Raw genomic sequence first — 17,905 nt, forward strand, 5'->3', positions numbered from 1 at the left:
AATTGCCTGCAAAGGATTTGCAACAAAAGTATTAAAAAATGAAAGTTAGATTTAGGATTGTTTAGTTTGTCCCATTACTTTTGGCCCCTTAAAAAGTGGGAGGCACATATAGAAACCGTTGTAATTCCTACACCGTTCACCTGATTTGGATGTAATTACCCTCAAATTAAATCTGAAAGTCTGCAGTTAAAGCACATCTTGTTTGTTTCATTTCAAAGCCATTGTGGTGGTGAATAGAGGCCAAAATATGAAAATTCTGTCAATGTCCCAATATTTATGCACCTGACTGTATATATCTGCAATGTTACAATCGTATATCACCATGCGCAGAGGATGTTAGTCCAATCTTTATCAGTATAATGGAAGTGAGTCCTTTAATTTTCCATAATATAAGATACGGTGCGCACCACAATGAGTATGGTACAAAAAGTTTTTTTAATCACAAGCACACATTAAAACTTACATCTAAGTTTCCAATATACAGCATACTGGTCACAACAGTCGCGGGATTCACGGCACTCGGTCGCCACAGCAATAGCTGAAATAGTGTTTTGTCCACAGTGTGATGTTGCACAGCATGCAAGAATATTAGCGTCCTGACTCCGGCTCCCTATAGCAGACTACACTTCCCGAATGGCGGTGTCAAGGTGTCGTGACGTCACCAAAACCACGCCCAAACGCGTTTCGTCCTGGAGACTTAGTCAGTGGGTGTGGTCAGACAGTGCACATCGCCTATCTTATAGGGCTTGCGTTAAGTGTCAGCTATAGGGATCCGGGACGCTAATATTCCTGCATGCTGTGCAACATCACACTATGAACAAACCACTATTTCAGCTATTGCTGTGGCGACCGAGTGCCGTGAATCCCGCAACTGTTGTGACCAGTATGCTGTATATTGGAAACTTAGATATAAGTTTTTATGTGTGCTTGCGATTAAAAAATTTTTTATACCATACTCACTGTGGTATCTTCTTCTTTGACCAGAAATATATATATACATATAGATATACATACATACATACACACACACACACACACATACATAAATGCATACATGCTGCCATGCAGCAGGAAGTGACTCAGCTACTGGAAGTCGCCTCATGTGGCTCGTCTGGCCAAACTGAGTGGCAATTCTCGACTGGTATGTAGTCAGCTTCTTTAAGCTGCTCTTTGTCAAATTACCAAGACGAATAAAATGATGCAGAATACAACATCCAGTCATTAAACTCTAGGAGCCAGGAATATCTTTGAAAAGGCCAGGTAACGTGTAACCATGGACATGAACAGAAAGGATTCCAGCAGTTATTTTTTACACATTTGACTACAAGGGGTAAACTCACTAAAGTGACAGTTTTTAGAAGTGGAGATGTTGCCCATAGCAACCAATCAGATTCTACGTAACATTTAATAGCACCTTCTAGACCAGCGTTTTTCAACCACTGTGCAGTTGTCAAGTGTGCCTCGGTGGTCAGTTCAGCGCAGTTGTGCTGTTGTGTGTTTTATTCCTGTGGAGGCCAGTGTAGTGTGTATTTTTTATGTGGGATCCAATGTGTAAGTTTTTTCATTTGTCATGCACGCCGCATCACCGAATGGTGTGCCTTGGCAATTTTAATATCTTGTGTCGTGTGCGTCAAGTTGAAAAATTTTGAAAATCACTGTTCTAGACGATAATAACTAGAATTTGATTGGTTGCTAGGGGCAACATCTCCACTTCTAAAAACTCTCACTTTTTTTTGACTGGCTGTGTATTATTCACCAAAATACATAGTTATGATATTTACAGATTCACAAGCAATGTGCAATGCCACACATCCATTAGTTAAGCCACATAGCTGGTAACTTAAGGTCAAGCACTGAAAATACACCCTCAGACTGTTAGGTATGCATTCAGCATCCTGACGGTCGGAATGCTGGCGCTTATATTAGCGGCGCCAGAATACCGACGCCGGTCAGAATCCCGGCGCCGGCATCGTGACCGTCGGGATGCTGAAGGTAAGTAATGGGGTTGGGAGAAGGGTTAGGCACTTGGGGGAGGGTTAGGGTTAGGCACTAAGAGGGGAGGGTTAGGTTTAGGGCAGGGAGAGGGGGAGAGTTAGCATACCGACCAACAAGTGCCGGTATGTTAATCCTGTCGGGATCCCGGTGTTGGGATTCTGACCGCCAGGATCCCAACTGTCAGTATTTCATACCGATTCTGACTGTTATGGAGCTGGTGATTGGGGGCTGAGAATAATGCAGCTGTTTTTGGCTCAGACTCCCCATTGCAGAGGATACATTTCAGGTGAGGAGAGCTGGGGGGAGTGCTACTGTCAATTCTGCAGTACAAAGGGGGTTAAGGCAAGCTAATGTTCAAATGCACTAGAAGAAAAGCTTGTGCTAGTCTCATAGTGCCTTATATACTGGTCAATGTGTCTGAACAAGCCGGGAAGGGGTTGCTGCTGGCAGACTGGACACGTCAAGGCCAGGTGCAGTCAGTGAGGTCGAGTATCAGTAGAATGTGTGCACATCTATAACTGTGTAATGTGTATTGTGTGGTCCATTGTTGAGCTAATGTGTGAATGACAAGAGATATCTGTTCCTACAATGTTTTTAGTTTGATTAAATACATAAGCAATTATAGCTTTTTTCAGGTCAGTAACTTACTTTAGGATTAGTGTCATGGTTTCTTTGCGGTCTTTGCCTTGGAATGGTAGTGATCCTGTAAGCATCTCAAACTGAGTAAATAGAAAGAAAATACATTACAAGGATTAGACACAAGATTAAACATTTCAATGCTTAACTCACTTCTTAACCCTTTGTTGTTAGGCACCTGTGCAGGACATATACCTGATGTGGCCGGGCTGCATTTCACTTACACTGGAAATAATAACGGTTTACATTTAGTATATATTTTTTAAACTTATATTTATAGAACTTTATTTTGGTAGCGTATTGCAATAAATGCATCATTTTATTTTTAGTACATAGAAAACAATAAGCAGAAATGTAAAAATAAGTGTATCTAATGTTTCCACCCTGGATACCAAATACAGCAATAGCTATATGACAGCTTCCGGTTCAATAACTTAGCAATAGACCTTTTGCTTTCTAGTCACACTGTATACGGTAATGAGGATGCCTGTGCTAACACTGTTTGAGAGAGATCCTGTAACATCCCTTCCCCCACACCCCTCTAAAACCCTTCGGGTAAAAGAAAAAAAAAAAACATTAAACAGGAAGTTAGCATTTACCATTACCTTTAAGTTGTGTGCCAACATCATGCCTTGCAACATGATTACATACTTACTAATTCTATACGCAGGAGAACTAGTCCCTTCACTTGCCTGGTTACTTCCGTGAGTAGCCTTAATTGTAAAAAGTAACTATAGTAGGAAGGATCATGCAACTTTATTTTGTGCCTCACCTTTGTATAATGCTCTCATATATAGAATATATTTTTTTTTTCAGTAAGCTACCAAAGTCATATATATTGACCCCCATACCTCCCCACCAAAATAAATCACCATAGAATGCAAGAGATGGTTTCCCAATTATTATTATTATTATTATTATTATTACCAGTTATTTATATAGCGCACACATATTCCGCAGCGCTTTTACAGAGAATATTCGGCCATTCACATCAGTCCCTGCCCCAGTGGAGCTTACAATCTATATTCCTTACCACATGCACACACATATACACACTAGGGGTAATTTTGTTAGGAGCCAATTAACCTACCAGTATATTTTTGGAGTGTGGGAGGAAACCGGAGTACCCGGAGGAAACCCACGCAAGCACAGGGAGAATATACAAACTCCACACAGTTAGGGCCGTAGTGGGTATCGAACCAACGACCTCAGTGCTGTGAGGCAGTAATGCTACCATTACACCATTTGTGCTGCCCTGTTTAATGAATTAATTAATTATTGTAAACATCAAATTTAGTCTTGCCTACCATGAACTTAAAGGGGGTTAAAGATACTTGATTACTGTATTAGTGTGTGTCTCTAAATCGGATAATTTATGTATAGGAGCTTTTGAATACTTTTCAATACTCAAAGCTACTGAATTATTGTTGGCGCTCTTTGTCCAGTCCTTTGAGGTAATTTACCATGAGCACACCATAAGACCACCAATCTGCACTGTGTGTGTGGCCCTGCCGATTCACCACCTCAGGAGCCATGTACTCCACTGTACCACAGAAAGAGTATGCCTTCTTCTCATGGTCTATCGCCTCTTTACTGAGTCCAAAATCTGGAGACCAAAAAACATAACAAAAGAATGACAGGATGAGTAGCATGCATAGATAAAGGCTTGTGACAGAGACAGCCCATTCTTCCTTAATAGCATGGAGAGTCACTAGGATGCTCCGAGGAAGGAGGAGAAGCCGTTTGTAGAAACAATATGAAAGGAGGTCTTACCAGTCAATTTAATGTGGCCCTCCTCATCCAGCAAAATGCTGCAATATTGAATAAATACAAAAAGTCACATATCATACACCCCACACCCTAGCAGTATAAACAATATCATTATATATTGACCCCTTGTATGAAATTAGGGGAAAGAGCTGTGCTGACCATGTGGGAAGGGGAGCAACCTGTCTCAGCTGGTGTGCCAAGAGTGGTCTCACCATGTTGATTGTGGCCGCTTATAGTAATCTCCAGCAATGAGCTGGTTGAAGCTAAACCTTGTGCTTTGTTAGATGATGTTAGGTGCAAGCAGGGCCATAACTAGGGTAGTGCGACCAGTGCCGTGGCACAGGGCACTGCAGAGCAGGGAGGGCTGTTTGGGCCTGTCACTTTTCCTGTTTATTACCATTCTTACTTGTGGCTTCCTCTTCTTTTATCCCCAGCATCTCCTGGCCTCCCCTATCTCTTCCCTGGTCCTTCCCCATGAGGCCATGCCCCTTTTACAGGTGCACTCTCTTATGTTCCTATTTAATAAATGGAGGGGGGGGCGCCAAAGCTCTCTGGCACAGGGCACGAAAAAGCCTAGTTATGGCTCTCGGTGCAAGGTAATGTGTGGCGGTATGGATAGAATTAGAATTAAATACTGGAGGCAGCATCAGATCACACCCTCAGACGGCATTATACTCGAAACACTGACAACGTTTTGTTAGACTCCAGAGATAGTAATATAAAGTTAATTAAAAAGCCTGATGACACTTACTTTTCAGGTTTCAGATCACGGTAAATGATTCCCAGGCTGTGCAGATGATCTAATCCCAGAGCCAACTCAGCCAGGTAAAACTTTACATCTTCCTCAGTAAACATTACCTAAAGAAGAGGTTAGCAATGAAATAACTGAGAGCGAGGATATAAAGTTTAGTAATATTATATATTTCTATTAAGTAGGTAAAAATGAGTGATCCGAGGTCATGTGATAAACAGACACCTGATGATGACCATCAGGTTTGTGTCAGATTACCCTATGCGGTGCTGTACCTCCCTCTCTCCACCTACTCAGCTGCAGCAAGACACTCACTACTGCTAGAATCCCCCCTTGGTGTTACCTGTCTTTTACTCAATCTTTTTCAGCCATTACTGTGACCAGTATGCAGCAATATTCAGCATTATAGAAAAAAACATTGAAGAGGGGGAAGGGGAGCGGCAGTGTGTTGGTGCAACCAAAATATACAGATTGGGGAAATAAGAGACTCCTGCCCCTTACACAATGGAGGTTGGCCCCACCACACCCTATTAATCAAATGGTCTAACGTCCTTAAGAAAAACTGTACACTCTGCAGTAGCAAAACCTCTCTGTTTCTCAATAAAGTGCATCCATGCAAGTGTCTGTTCTACAGAGAACCAAATCCCAACCATGTAATAATAACAAAACTAAAAACATTGTGTGCCTTGTCCACACTGAAGACTGGCCCTGACTTGACTGTCTGCCTGGCTACAGTGTGTGGTGGCGCGAGTCACAAACTACACCGGCTGCACAAGAAAAGAAAATATCCCATTATTTGATTGTTCAATAAAATTAACATCACAAACTATTCACGGTTATGAAGACTTGTCAATTGGCCGGACCTTATTCATTCAGTATTCACCTTCTGCACAAGAATATAAAGTAACTCTTGAATGTTCAATGAAATTAAATGAACACTACACTTCACTCACCGCCGCACTGAGGGAAGAGCATGCATAAAATGATGCAGGCAACAGAGTGCATCTAAGCTAGTATTCTTATATACTGCTGTCCTTGCAGACACAAATGGAGTGAAAGGAACCACCAAATTACAAGCTCTAAATATAAAAGGGCAGAAACAGAGTGTGTATAAAGCTAGTTTCTGTAGTTTATCTTGCATTAAATTGCTCGCCATGACCTAGATACATACGCCTGAGAAAGCAGTTTCATTTGCGGGTGGTCTGGGGCAGGTACAAATTCCAGAAGACAATGGTCGCCTGCAAACTGCATGTGATTGGCTGATTGTGAGTGTACTGCTGGCAAGTGCTTTAATTGTTGCTTGGGTATTTATTATTATTTTGTGTGCATTTAGACAGTTTTTTTTCAGTGTATTAGTGTTTCTTTTAAATGTTTTATTGGTATTGCAGTGTTGTGTATTGTCTGTTAGTAAAAGAGAAATAACCATCCCAACAATGTCTAATAGCGAAGGAATATTTTGCAAGCAAAACAAATGTGTAAAAATGTGAGAGTAGGTGACATATGCTTGCCATAATCTGGGCACGTATGCTACTGGTATCGAGCTGCACGCATCTTGTGTTGCGTACATCTTAGCACGTGACTGCAAATATCCCATTTTTATGTGCAGCTTTTTTCCCATAATTACATCCAATTTGCGACCACCTCTGTATCAGGCTCAGAGTGTAAGGTATGTGGCTTTAGCTAATGGTTAGACATTATGAGCAGCTATTAAGCTGGGTACACATTAGACGACTTGCAAACAATGCAATGTTGTCAACGATTTCCCCTGAACTCCAGGGCAAACAATCTAGTGCATATACACTGTACAATCTATAAAACAACCATCGTTTGGTGGTTACATTGTTAACTATATAACGTAGCCATATCGCCTGATCATCCGGTAGTGCGTACACACTGCACGATCTGAGGGGATTCGTTATGAGAATGACAGATCGTCCTGCATGTACAAAAGAACTGAAGATGCGATGAACGACACTGTGGGAGCGTGCATAGTGCGTACACACTGGACGATTTCAGCGATTTGTTGTTCTGATGCGTTGAAATCAGCCCAATCGATCAAGTTTTCGTCTAGTGTGTAGGGGCCTTAGATTTCCACACTGACCTCTTTGGAAAGACGAGTAAATAGGTCTCCACCACGAAGGAAGTCTAAGATCAGGTAAAGTTTCCCCTCTGTCTGGAAAGCTGTAATAAATGTGCAACAATAATTTCAGCCATGGCAATACATTAACACCTGTATAATATCACCTGTGTTCTGGATTTAACTCACACTTACCGTAGTGCAGCCTAACTACAAATGGATGGTTAACTTCAGCCAGGATATCACGTTCCATTTTAGTTCTTACACGATCTCTCACTATGGGAACACAGGAGAAAGAACATTCATGAAATGTTTACAACTTCTGCCTTAGTCAGTCACCAATAACAATGATTGGCAACCAGACAGGATGCGGTCTTATAAGTGTACAAAAAAGAACATAATAAAAATAAATGACAGTTATGTGACATAATGTCCATCTGTAAAAACCTTATAGCAGTATTTTAGTACTGTCCATTTTAAAATATATAAATTATAAATATAATGTACAGTAAATATATATCACGATATGAATGCCAAGCATAGTTAATAGTGACAGATTTCCCATGTGGCTCCTGTACAGATGCCTGTGAAAAACAAACAAACAATATTCTATTGTGCTTTATCTATAATGTAACAATGATGTTTGCGATGGAATGTTTCCGCACAAGATTTGGACAGAAAGACCACCTGTAGAGTAGAAGCTGCTCAGTGTTCTATAGGTGTTTGCTAAGGGTAAAAGGGTTCTGATCCATATCCCCACATTTGTACCCCAAAATAGAGATTTTGCAGCTACATTTCGCCTGCCTCTGGGTAGAGAAGCTTATTTGCTTGTTTTTGCCTATGGAGATTTCTGGAATTGAATAGGACGAAAAGCAGAAGACAGGCGAAGAGGGCAATTCAGCAAAACCTTTTCGCCTCTATTTGAATTCGGCCCTTAAGCTGGGTACACACGCTGACAGATATATCTGGTGCCCGTCGGCCAGTGTGCACCAGCGATGTGTCTAAATGATGTCATTCACAGACATATCGTGTCGGCTGTGCTGCACAGCCGATGGACAGATATATCTGCAGACATAACTGTCCATCGGCAAGTGTGTATGAGCGGTCAACCGACCGCCCGTACACATGCAGCGCCAGCTACGGGAAGGGGGGCGCCCCGCCCCGCCCACAGCAGGACACCTTGGCTGCCTGGAAGATGACGTTAATTCAGTGTATATGAATGACCATCATCTACAGATATATCTGCTAGGTGTGTAGCCATCTTAAGAGTCAGTAACTGATTATAAATCCAGATAATAATGACTGGTGGTATGGATAACCAGCCTTCTGCCCTGCAAAGTTCTGTTACAGAGGCCTGAGACTTCTTTGTCCTAGAGGTTGCTACTGCTTGAGTCTTGAGTTAAGTGAGCTCTTAGCATTCTGGATCCTTATGCTCATATTTCTTTTATGCCAGTATGAGTACTTCTCTAAGACATCTGAAAATGGCTTGCTTGGAAGCAGCATGACCTTTCCAAGGTCTCGTTGAAATCAAATAATAGCTCTGTATTCTTAAATACTTAAGTCTTGAATAAATATACAGTGACCAATCTCACTGGCTCTAGTCAGTTTCTTTTCATTTCAATCCACTGGCTTTGGACACAAAAATGGTAATGCAACCTCCTGGTTGAAGGCTCCAGGCATCCCCAGAGCTGCCAAATATAGCAGTCTCACAGTGGCATCACAACACACGGGAATCAACTGCAGACAGATGGAGAACCAGAGAAAACAACTATCAGATAATAGAACTTCCTTGCAGCATCCAAAAGACCTTCATACACCACCTCTGTGGCACCCGAATCCAAGATGGGAACTGGACCCATGCACAATGGCGTGAAACTAATCATGCCAGGTCCAAACAGAGCAGAGACAGTGTAGCAGTGTCCATAAAATGATTCAATTCATGATGTTGCCACGTCATTAGGCTTGATGGGCACAGTAGCACGGGAAAGAGCCCCTCCCCTGTAGGGACCACCACACCACATTCACCCAACACAGAAAAGCCAGCACCCATGGGGAGATCTCTGGGAGACCACCACAGCACAGAGAAAGAGTCATGACTGATACTGGAACACTGGAGTCTACGCAAAAGGACCCGGCTACAGAGCATCAGGGAATAAGATTTTGACAAAGGTGCAGACAGAATGGAGCAACAGACTCTACTAGTATCTGTCCGAAGCTATGTAATCAAACGGCTCTACTAGCCACTACTGTTCATGCTATAGAGCTTGCTGAAGAGTCTAAATGTGTCTAAAGAAGGTTGACACAGACTTTCTATATCTTTTTAAGTGATTCACATACTTATCAGGTAACGGCAGTTTAACTTTTTCTAAAAATCAAATACTGAGTATCTCTCCCCAGACGGATTATAATAATTCTCCATTTATGGGGGCTCTTACAGGAGCCCTGTCTTCAGCATGAATTATACAGTAGTTCTAGCAGACATGCTTGGCATGGATCTACTTTATGGAACGGGCTCCATTCCAGTATTATTGTTATCATTAAATGGAAATCTATACTCAAAGTCTTTTTGCAACAGACTGATGCTTTTCCACTTGTACCCAGGGGCAGAACTATGGGAGACAATGGAGGCAGCTGCTTCCGGGCTCCAGCACTGAAGGGGCATCTCCTCCATTGCCCACAATATATTCACACCACTTAGGGCTGTAACTATGTACCTGGAGTGTACTGTCACGGCCGCCCAATACATAGCACCTTTCCCAGCACCTGAAAAGCCACCGTACATTAGTGGAGAGCTCCATGTCAGACCATCAGCTGCCGCCTCCACCTATCTATAGCCTGTCCCTACTCATTGGTGTCGCAGCTCCTCAGCAGCTTCTTTTGTTGGTGTGACACGTCCGGTGCCTCCTCACACACAACTCTCTGTTTCACTCCTCCCTGGCTGCAGCTCTAGCCGTTCAGGCACGTGCAGCAGTCCTGGCGCATCCTCTCACCAACAACTCCCCATCCCACTTTTCCCTGGGGGCAGCCATAGTCGTGGACTCGTGCAGCAGTCCTGGCGCACTCTACACCCACCTCTCTCCGTCCCACTCCTCCCAGCCCTAGCAACAGCTGAGTCCTGAGTGGCTGGCCCGATGGATAAACACAGCTGCAGATCTTCTTTCAGGAGCTGGATGTCAACAAGGATGCATCAACCTGAGCTGCGGATAAGAGGGCATGGATGGCTGGGGCCCCAGCGTCTGAGTCTGGGAGGCAGATCTTTGTTTGAAAAGCTTCCCGGCATGTGATGCAGTTGGCAGTAGACTAGGCATTTTGTGATTTGTAGTCCCACCACAGTGGCAGTCTTACAGTATCTTGACTTTCCCCTCCATCAAGGAGTATCAGGAGGGCTGCCACGTCAGATAGCTTTCGCCTCCATCAGGATGAATCTGAGCCTCATGCTAATTGCACCATACAGGTCACTATCTTATCTGTGACTAATGCATACAGATGTGTCCACATACATCTATCCTCTGTGCGGAGTAACTTGGTAGCACTGAGCATCTTTTCGTGGGAATTTTTCCCTTCAAATGCATCTTATTCACACAGCGATGCGAATAGGATGCACAAGCAGCTTCTGTGGCATGCCTATATTCTCTGTGCATCTGTGGGTGTGTCTGCATGCGAAATGTTACATTACAGTGTCAGCGGCTGTGACAGGGGGTACCAAATTATAACTTCCTCCGGGCGTCTGGGATGAATTTACGCCACTGCTTGTACCCATTCCTTACTGATTAAATATTTTTCCAACTGATGTGCCAGGGACGTTTGCGCAGATATGGCGGATGTTCTGGTTTCATCCATCAGCATGGACTTATTTATGTTCTTAAACAAGATTTCAACAGATTAAATCTTTTAGGTGTTTCTGCAAATTCCTCAGATTAATTACTAGATGAATCTTCTAATATTCCTGAAGAATCCCATTGTGATTGGAGACATCTATCTTATACATCTATACCTATCTATTCTGTTAAAATTCTTGCTTTGTAAAGAGCTTACTCATTTGGGGCGATGACTGTGGATATTGTGATCCAGTGACACTAGATTGTCATCCATTGCTGCATCTATGGACGCATGACTCGTACTTGCAAAGCTGGCAGGAGGTGTCTTTTGTCATCAAACGGCTCTTGCTGTATTAACCATATGTTAGCATCGCTGCTGAGTCCATCTCTGAATCAGTTTCACAACAGCTGGAGAGCCACATGTTGGCTAGGACTGATATATATCATACTTACCTATTCTCCTAGCAAATACTTTTCAGGAGAGTGGGTGAATCTCCTGCATCCTGCCCATTTCCAAGTAAAGTGGGCAGGATGGGGAAAGAATACTGATAATATGAAGCAATTCTATAAGAATCACATAAGTTTAGACCCGCTGCTTTCCTGTGGACCTGCAATTCGCAGCATTTTGCCATAATAGTGGCAGGACCTAATGACGTGAAGAGTCCGGCCCCTCCCCCATAGTGGTCATCTGCATCTCCTCTCTGGGCTTCTCCCGGAGAAGAGAATAGAATATATATATATACTAATATAATAAGAATGTTGTATCTGTAGTATGTTTCAAGTTGGCGCGAAAACCGATTTTCATGAAAGCTACAGCCGTGGCCAAAAGTTTTGAGAATGACACAAGTATTGGTTTTCACAAAGTTTGCTGCTTCAGTGTTTTAGACTTTTTTGTCAGATGTTACTATGGTATACTGAAGTAAAATTACAAGCATTTCATAAGTGTCAAAGGCCTTTCTTGACAATTACATTAAGTTTATGCATAGAGTCAATACTTGCATGGTTGATCCTTCTTTTTCAAGACCTCTGCAATTCGCCCTGGCATGCTGTCAATCAACTTCTGGGCCACATACTGACTGATGGCTGCCCATTCTTTCCTAATCAATGCTTGGAGTTTGTCAGAATTTGTGGGTTTTTATTTTTCCACCCGCCTCTTTAGGATTGACCACAAGTTCTCAGTGGGATTAAGGTCTGGGGAGTTTCCTGACCATGGACCCAAAATTTTGATGTTTTGTTCCCCGAGCCACTTAGTTATCACTTTTACCTTATGGCAAGGTGCTCCATCATGCAGGAAAAGGCATTGTTCATCACCAAACTGTTCTTGGATGGTTGGGAGAAGTTGCTCTTGGAGGATCATTTGGTACCATTCTTTATTCATGGCTGTGTTCTTATACAAAATTGTGATTGAGCCCACTCCCTTGGCTGATAAGCAACCCCACACATGAATGGTCTCAGGATGCTTTACGGTGGCTCAGAATTTGATTGACAGCATGCCAGGGCGAATTGCAGAGGTCTTGAAAAAGAAGGGTCAACACTGCAAATATTGACTCTTTGCATAAACTTAATTTACTTGTCAATAAAAGTCTTTGACGCTTCTGAAATGCTTGTAATTTTACTTCAGTATACCGTAGTAAAATCTGACAAAAAGGCCTAAAAACACTGAAGCAGCAAACTTGGTGAAAACCAATACTTGTGCAGCTGAAAAAAACCACCCAGTGTGTTTAATTATTAACGGAGGGTGCTGTCATAGGATTCAGTTACAAAAAATAACAACTCCAAACAAACTAATAAAAAAACTTGAAAGAAATAATATAATCAACTGTTATATATATATGTATATACACACACACACACATACACACACTCAGAGAGAGAGAGAAAGAAAGAGTACATTACACACATACACTATATATACATACATACATATATATATATATATATATATATATACATACATATATACATACACACACACACACACACACACACACACACACACACACTAGCATTAGCATAGAGTCGCAGACACGACTACAATATTAGATGCTACAGTGGTGGTAGCAGTGGGAAACTCTGAATCAGCCCCTATATGTGCAGCTTCATTCATACAGACTCATCCACAGTTGCTCACCTTTAAGTGTGGCTTTTTTGAGCACTTTCATTGCATAAAGCTGATTGATGTCAGGTGGAGTAATTTTCCGAACTAAAAACACCTGCAAAAAAAAAAAAAGTACAAGGTAAAACAGATATATGATTATGAGTGAATGAAGAAAAATTATAACGTAAGAAAAAGGATTGAGCCTTAGGGCTCAATCCAATTAGATGCGAAGGAGGCGAGTTGCCGTTGCAACAGCATAGAAACACTGGCAACAGCACCGCTAATCGCCCCCCACCCCCTCCACCGGCCCAATCTCACATAGGACTCGCACAGCCTATGGCATGCAGCTGCACTACGTCTTGATTTGCACGGATGGAATTGAGCCTTAGTAGTAGAATGGAGTCAGAAAATAACAATTGTAAAAATTTGCAGCAGGACAGACATTGAGAGAAGGCAGACGAGGGATGGTTCATATGATGTTGGTTGTCTAAGCTCCTTGTTGTTTGTTGAGTAGGTTATAGATTCTATGGACTTACATTGTGAGGTGGCCTGTTATCTTGGTAGGTTATTCTTCAGGGTAAAAGTGCGTGGAATGCATATTTTATTAGGCATCCTTTGCTGGTGTATATCCCCCACACACCTCTAACCTGAAGAATTACCTACGTAGGCACATGGCCGCCTCACAAGGATAGTCTTTCCACAGAAACTACGACCTGCCCCAAACAATGGGGAACTTAGAAGTGGGAGTCCATGGGGAGGGTGGTGGTGGTGCAAACAGCTGTCGGGGTGGGGGGGGGGGGGCAACCCACATGCCCTTCTCACATACAGTTGATTCCTAACGGTATAAAAAAACAGCTAACATCATAAATATCATGTGTCTCCCATCAGCCTCTAGATCAAATGAATGTGCCTTATGGAATGCTCTGACTGTAAAAAATAAAATAAAATAACGTCTATCCACAACCTCAACCTTCTGGCAAAAACAGAAACATGGCTCACACAATCAGACACTGCCTCCCCTGCAGTGCCTCCCCATGGTCTACTCTTCACACACACATCCAGGCCTGGAAACAGTAAAAGAGGTGGGGTTGGAATATATTACTGTTCCAATATTGCACATTCACAGTTCTACCACAAGTTTGATCACTCATATTTACATCTTCTACTGATAAGAACGAACAATGCCTTGATCTTGTATTTACCAGACTATGCTCAGTTTCTGAACTCATTAGCACCCCTTTTTCTCCGATCACAACCTTGTCACCTGCACGCTTTCCTTCATTACTTCAAGTGTTACTGAAGTCTACCAAGCTTCCTAAAACTTGTAGAAACATTAATGCTATTAAATTTCAACAACTTTTCATCTCACTGCAACAACTGCTCTTACCAATTTCTACATTCACTTCTACTGAAATTGTTGTATCACCTACAAAAACTCATGTAAAGTAGAACTTCAGTGGCGTAAGTCTCGTACTCCTCACATATAAGACTACCACTCCTATCGAAAGATTCTGGACTCTGCCAAACAAACATATTTCCAATCTCTCATCAAGCGACTTTTTAAACACATTTAATAAAAAACCTCCCACACCAAAGCCACCAGCTACTATCAGTCCACAAGATCTTGCTTCCTATTTCAAAGACAAGATTGAGAAATCCAAAATGAAATGATATGCTCTTCCTCAGCCTGCACAATGCTCAATTCTTTCCCTGAAGCATTTGGTACATTCTCTTCATTTAATCCCATAAATAAAGATGAAGTATTTACACTATTCTCATTCTCCTACTCTACTATCCAATACCCTCGCAAATCAGTAGAGCTCTGTCTCCTGTGCTCATCCCATACTTAAAGAAAAATATGTAATCTCTCTCTCTCTACTGGTCTCTTTCCATCATTATTCAAGCATGCAGAGGGGCATGGGAGCTGAGAGATGGGATGGTAATTTGAGAGAGTATCAGAATTCTGTTTTTTTTAGACTGACTTCAGCCAGGCTTTCATTTCCAACACTCCACAGATACAGCACTCACTAAGGTGATGAATGATCTGATCACTGCTAAGTCTAAACATGATTACTCACTTCTTATTTGTAAGAATCTCACTGCTACATTTGGCACTATTGACCACTCTTCTCATACAAACCCTACAATCCCTAAATTTTCAGGACACAATCCTATCCTTGTTCTCACCCTTCTTATTATTTGCCCTTTCAGTGTTTGTTTCCCTGACTCCACCTCCTCTTCCCTACCTCTATCAGTTGGAGTAACGCAAGGCTCAGTGTTATGTCCTCTGCTTTTTTTCAATCTATGCTACAACTCTTGGCAAACTTAATGAGCTCCTTCAGATTTCAGTGACATCTGTATGCGGATGACACTCAAATCCACCCATTCTCTCCAGATTTGTCACCATCTGTGTTGGTCCACGTTACTGATTGCCTTTCTGCCATTTCATCTTGGATGTCATTTCTACACCTCAAACTTAATCCAACCAAAACAGAATTATTAATATTTCCACCACCAATAGCAGTTACCAACCTGATATCTCTTTCACGTTCTGCCCGGATATAATCTTATCATGTTGATTAGATACATCTTTAATTTAGAATTCATCAAGAACACTTGAATATTTTAAAGAATAATACATCCATAGAATACATCAGAGGTTCCCAAACTCCGCCATTACAGTCCAGGTTTTAAGCACAGGTGACTTCATTAGTACCGAAGTCAATTTGATTTAACCATCTGGGCTCAAGCATGGATAATCTTAAAACCTGGACTGTAATGGCGGAGTTTGGGAAACTCTGGATTAAATAGTGCTTTAAAATTATATAAATAAATCCTGAAGTGATTTAATGAAATTTGGGATTGGTTTTAATCTATTAATCTTGGTCATGTAATTCCTAAACTGAAGATATATCGTAAGAATATGAATTACAGCAGATAAATGACACACTCACCTTCCCAAAGGATCCCTGTCCCAGCACCTTCATCAGGACAAAGTGTGACTGGTCAGCCTTCTCAGAGCCTTCCTTGACATGAAGCGTAATGGGGAATTCCTTCACTACCATTTCATCCTGTTGCAGAGAAAAGACAACCACTTAGCCACGTTTATAGTAAGATTTGAGAACAATTTGTACTTTTTTCATTATAATACTTCTGCCCAAGCAATTATATTTTCACCATATATTTGGTATTTCTAAATGATTGTTTATGCCCTGAAGATGCAATGACATGGTTTAGAAAAATGGACCAAGGAACAGGTATATTTGTATTTTAATACACTAATTAGGTACTTATGAATTAGAATAAACATTTAGTGATACAGAAACAAAAATATTTCCGACGGAAATAATATAACAAATGTACAATTTTCAGCAGCACACACCCCTATTGAAAAACACAGGAAGTGGTAAAGACATCTAGCAGAACACAGATAGTATATCAGCATTTTAAGTATTTATTGAGAATTCTATCCAAATAATCTTATTAATCTCCAACAAGTACCTGTGGTACGTTTCTATAACTAGTGGCTAGTACTGACCACGCTGCCCAGTTGTGCTTTGTCTGGAAGAGGAGGACATCTAGATTTATCCCTCTGTTTTTTCTGTATCCAAAGAGAAAAGAGAGTCCGGAATCCGGGAATCCTAACCTCCTTCTCCATGGGGCTTAATGCCCACATAGAGAAGGAAGAACGCGAGTACCTCAAAAAGATAAACTGGACCACCAATCCCCAAACCTTCTCTACCCTCTGTTACGCTGCTATTTCCAGAAACTGAAAGCAGTTTGTAAGTGCAAAGTGTGTACTTATACTTCCCCTACTTTAACCTCAATACCAAAATACAGTATAAACCAATGGGGATGACACACTGCACTAAGCAGCCTCCTCTGTTACCAGCATAAAGTAGGTAAATCTCTTTCAATAATGATAGAAGAAACTTGACACAACTAAAGTCTACACCTGCGCAAAACAAAATATTACCCTAGCATGGAGTTGCATTATATTTATACATGCTGAAGTTGCTTGTGTACTTATGGCAAATAATATATTAGAGAGAAGATATATATTTGGCTTCTACTAGAAGCCCAGTCTATAAATACGGATAAACTCCCTAATTATGATATACATCAGGCCTCACTTATAAGAGCCATAACAGCCCTTTGTAAGTTATTCACAATTTATAAACACACGTAAATAGGCAATACTTAAAGCTGACAATCTAAACTTAGGTTGCATCATGGAAATGCTACAGGTTAGCTTTATTTTTAACTTTTATACACCTGATAAAGGATTCATTTCAGGTACAAACAGATCCTCTCATCAGCACAGCAATAAGCCCTAAACAGCATAGAAGGGAGTCTAGGAGGAAGGCTTTCAGCACTTTCCTCTGTTATACTCTGAATAACAGAATAAAAATATGAGATATGGTAAGAACTTACCCTTGTTATCTCTATTTCTACGAAGTCCATAGGGTTCCACAGGATACCTTGGGGTATAGGTGTGACGTCAGTCATCGGGCACCAAAGAGTTAAGCTTTCAGCCTCCCAGGATGCACTAGGTCCCCCTCCTATACCCCGCCCCCGAGCCAAGGCACCTCAGTTAGTTACCAAGCCATAGGCCGGAGGAGGAGAAGGAAGAGAGAGAAAAAAGATCTGGACACACACAAGAATCACATTCTCACCAGAGGGAGACGGAAAAAACCGGTGACCAGAGCAAAGCCCATCTGCAGCACAGGTGCGACAGGGCGGGAGTCCTGTGGAACCCT

The 17,905-nt window shown here is 41.7% G+C and overlaps 1 protein-coding gene across 1 annotated transcript in view; it reads right to left on the reverse strand.

The window, feature by feature from the left end:
- Nucleotides 1–17,905, reverse strand: part of RPS6KA1 (ribosomal protein S6 kinase A1) — a 142,581-nt gene that overhangs the window by 24,866 nt on the left and 99,810 nt on the right. Inside the window, exons 3-10 of the mRNA XM_088442077.1 lie at nt 16,100–16,216; nt 13,179–13,260; nt 7,425–7,505; nt 7,254–7,333; nt 5,153–5,259; nt 4,405–4,442; nt 4,095–4,237; nt 2,644–2,714 (exon numbers count right to left, since the gene is read on the reverse strand). Coding sequence (XP_088298203.1) covers nt 2,644–2,714; nt 4,095–4,237; nt 4,405–4,442; nt 5,153–5,259; nt 7,254–7,333; nt 7,425–7,505; nt 13,179–13,260; nt 16,100–16,216 — 719 coding nt within the window. The remainder of the gene's footprint in view (nt 1–2,643; nt 2,715–4,094; nt 4,238–4,404; nt 4,443–5,152; nt 5,260–7,253; nt 7,334–7,424; nt 7,506–13,178; nt 13,261–16,099; nt 16,217–17,905) is intronic.

This window comes from Taudactylus pleione, unplaced genomic scaffold (genome assembly GCF_031769625.1).
Source record: "Taudactylus pleione unplaced genomic scaffold, aTauple2 ptg000305l, whole genome shotgun sequence".
In the NCBI taxonomy this organism is placed as follows: domain Eukaryota; kingdom Metazoa; phylum Chordata; class Amphibia; order Anura; family Myobatrachidae; genus Taudactylus; species Taudactylus pleione.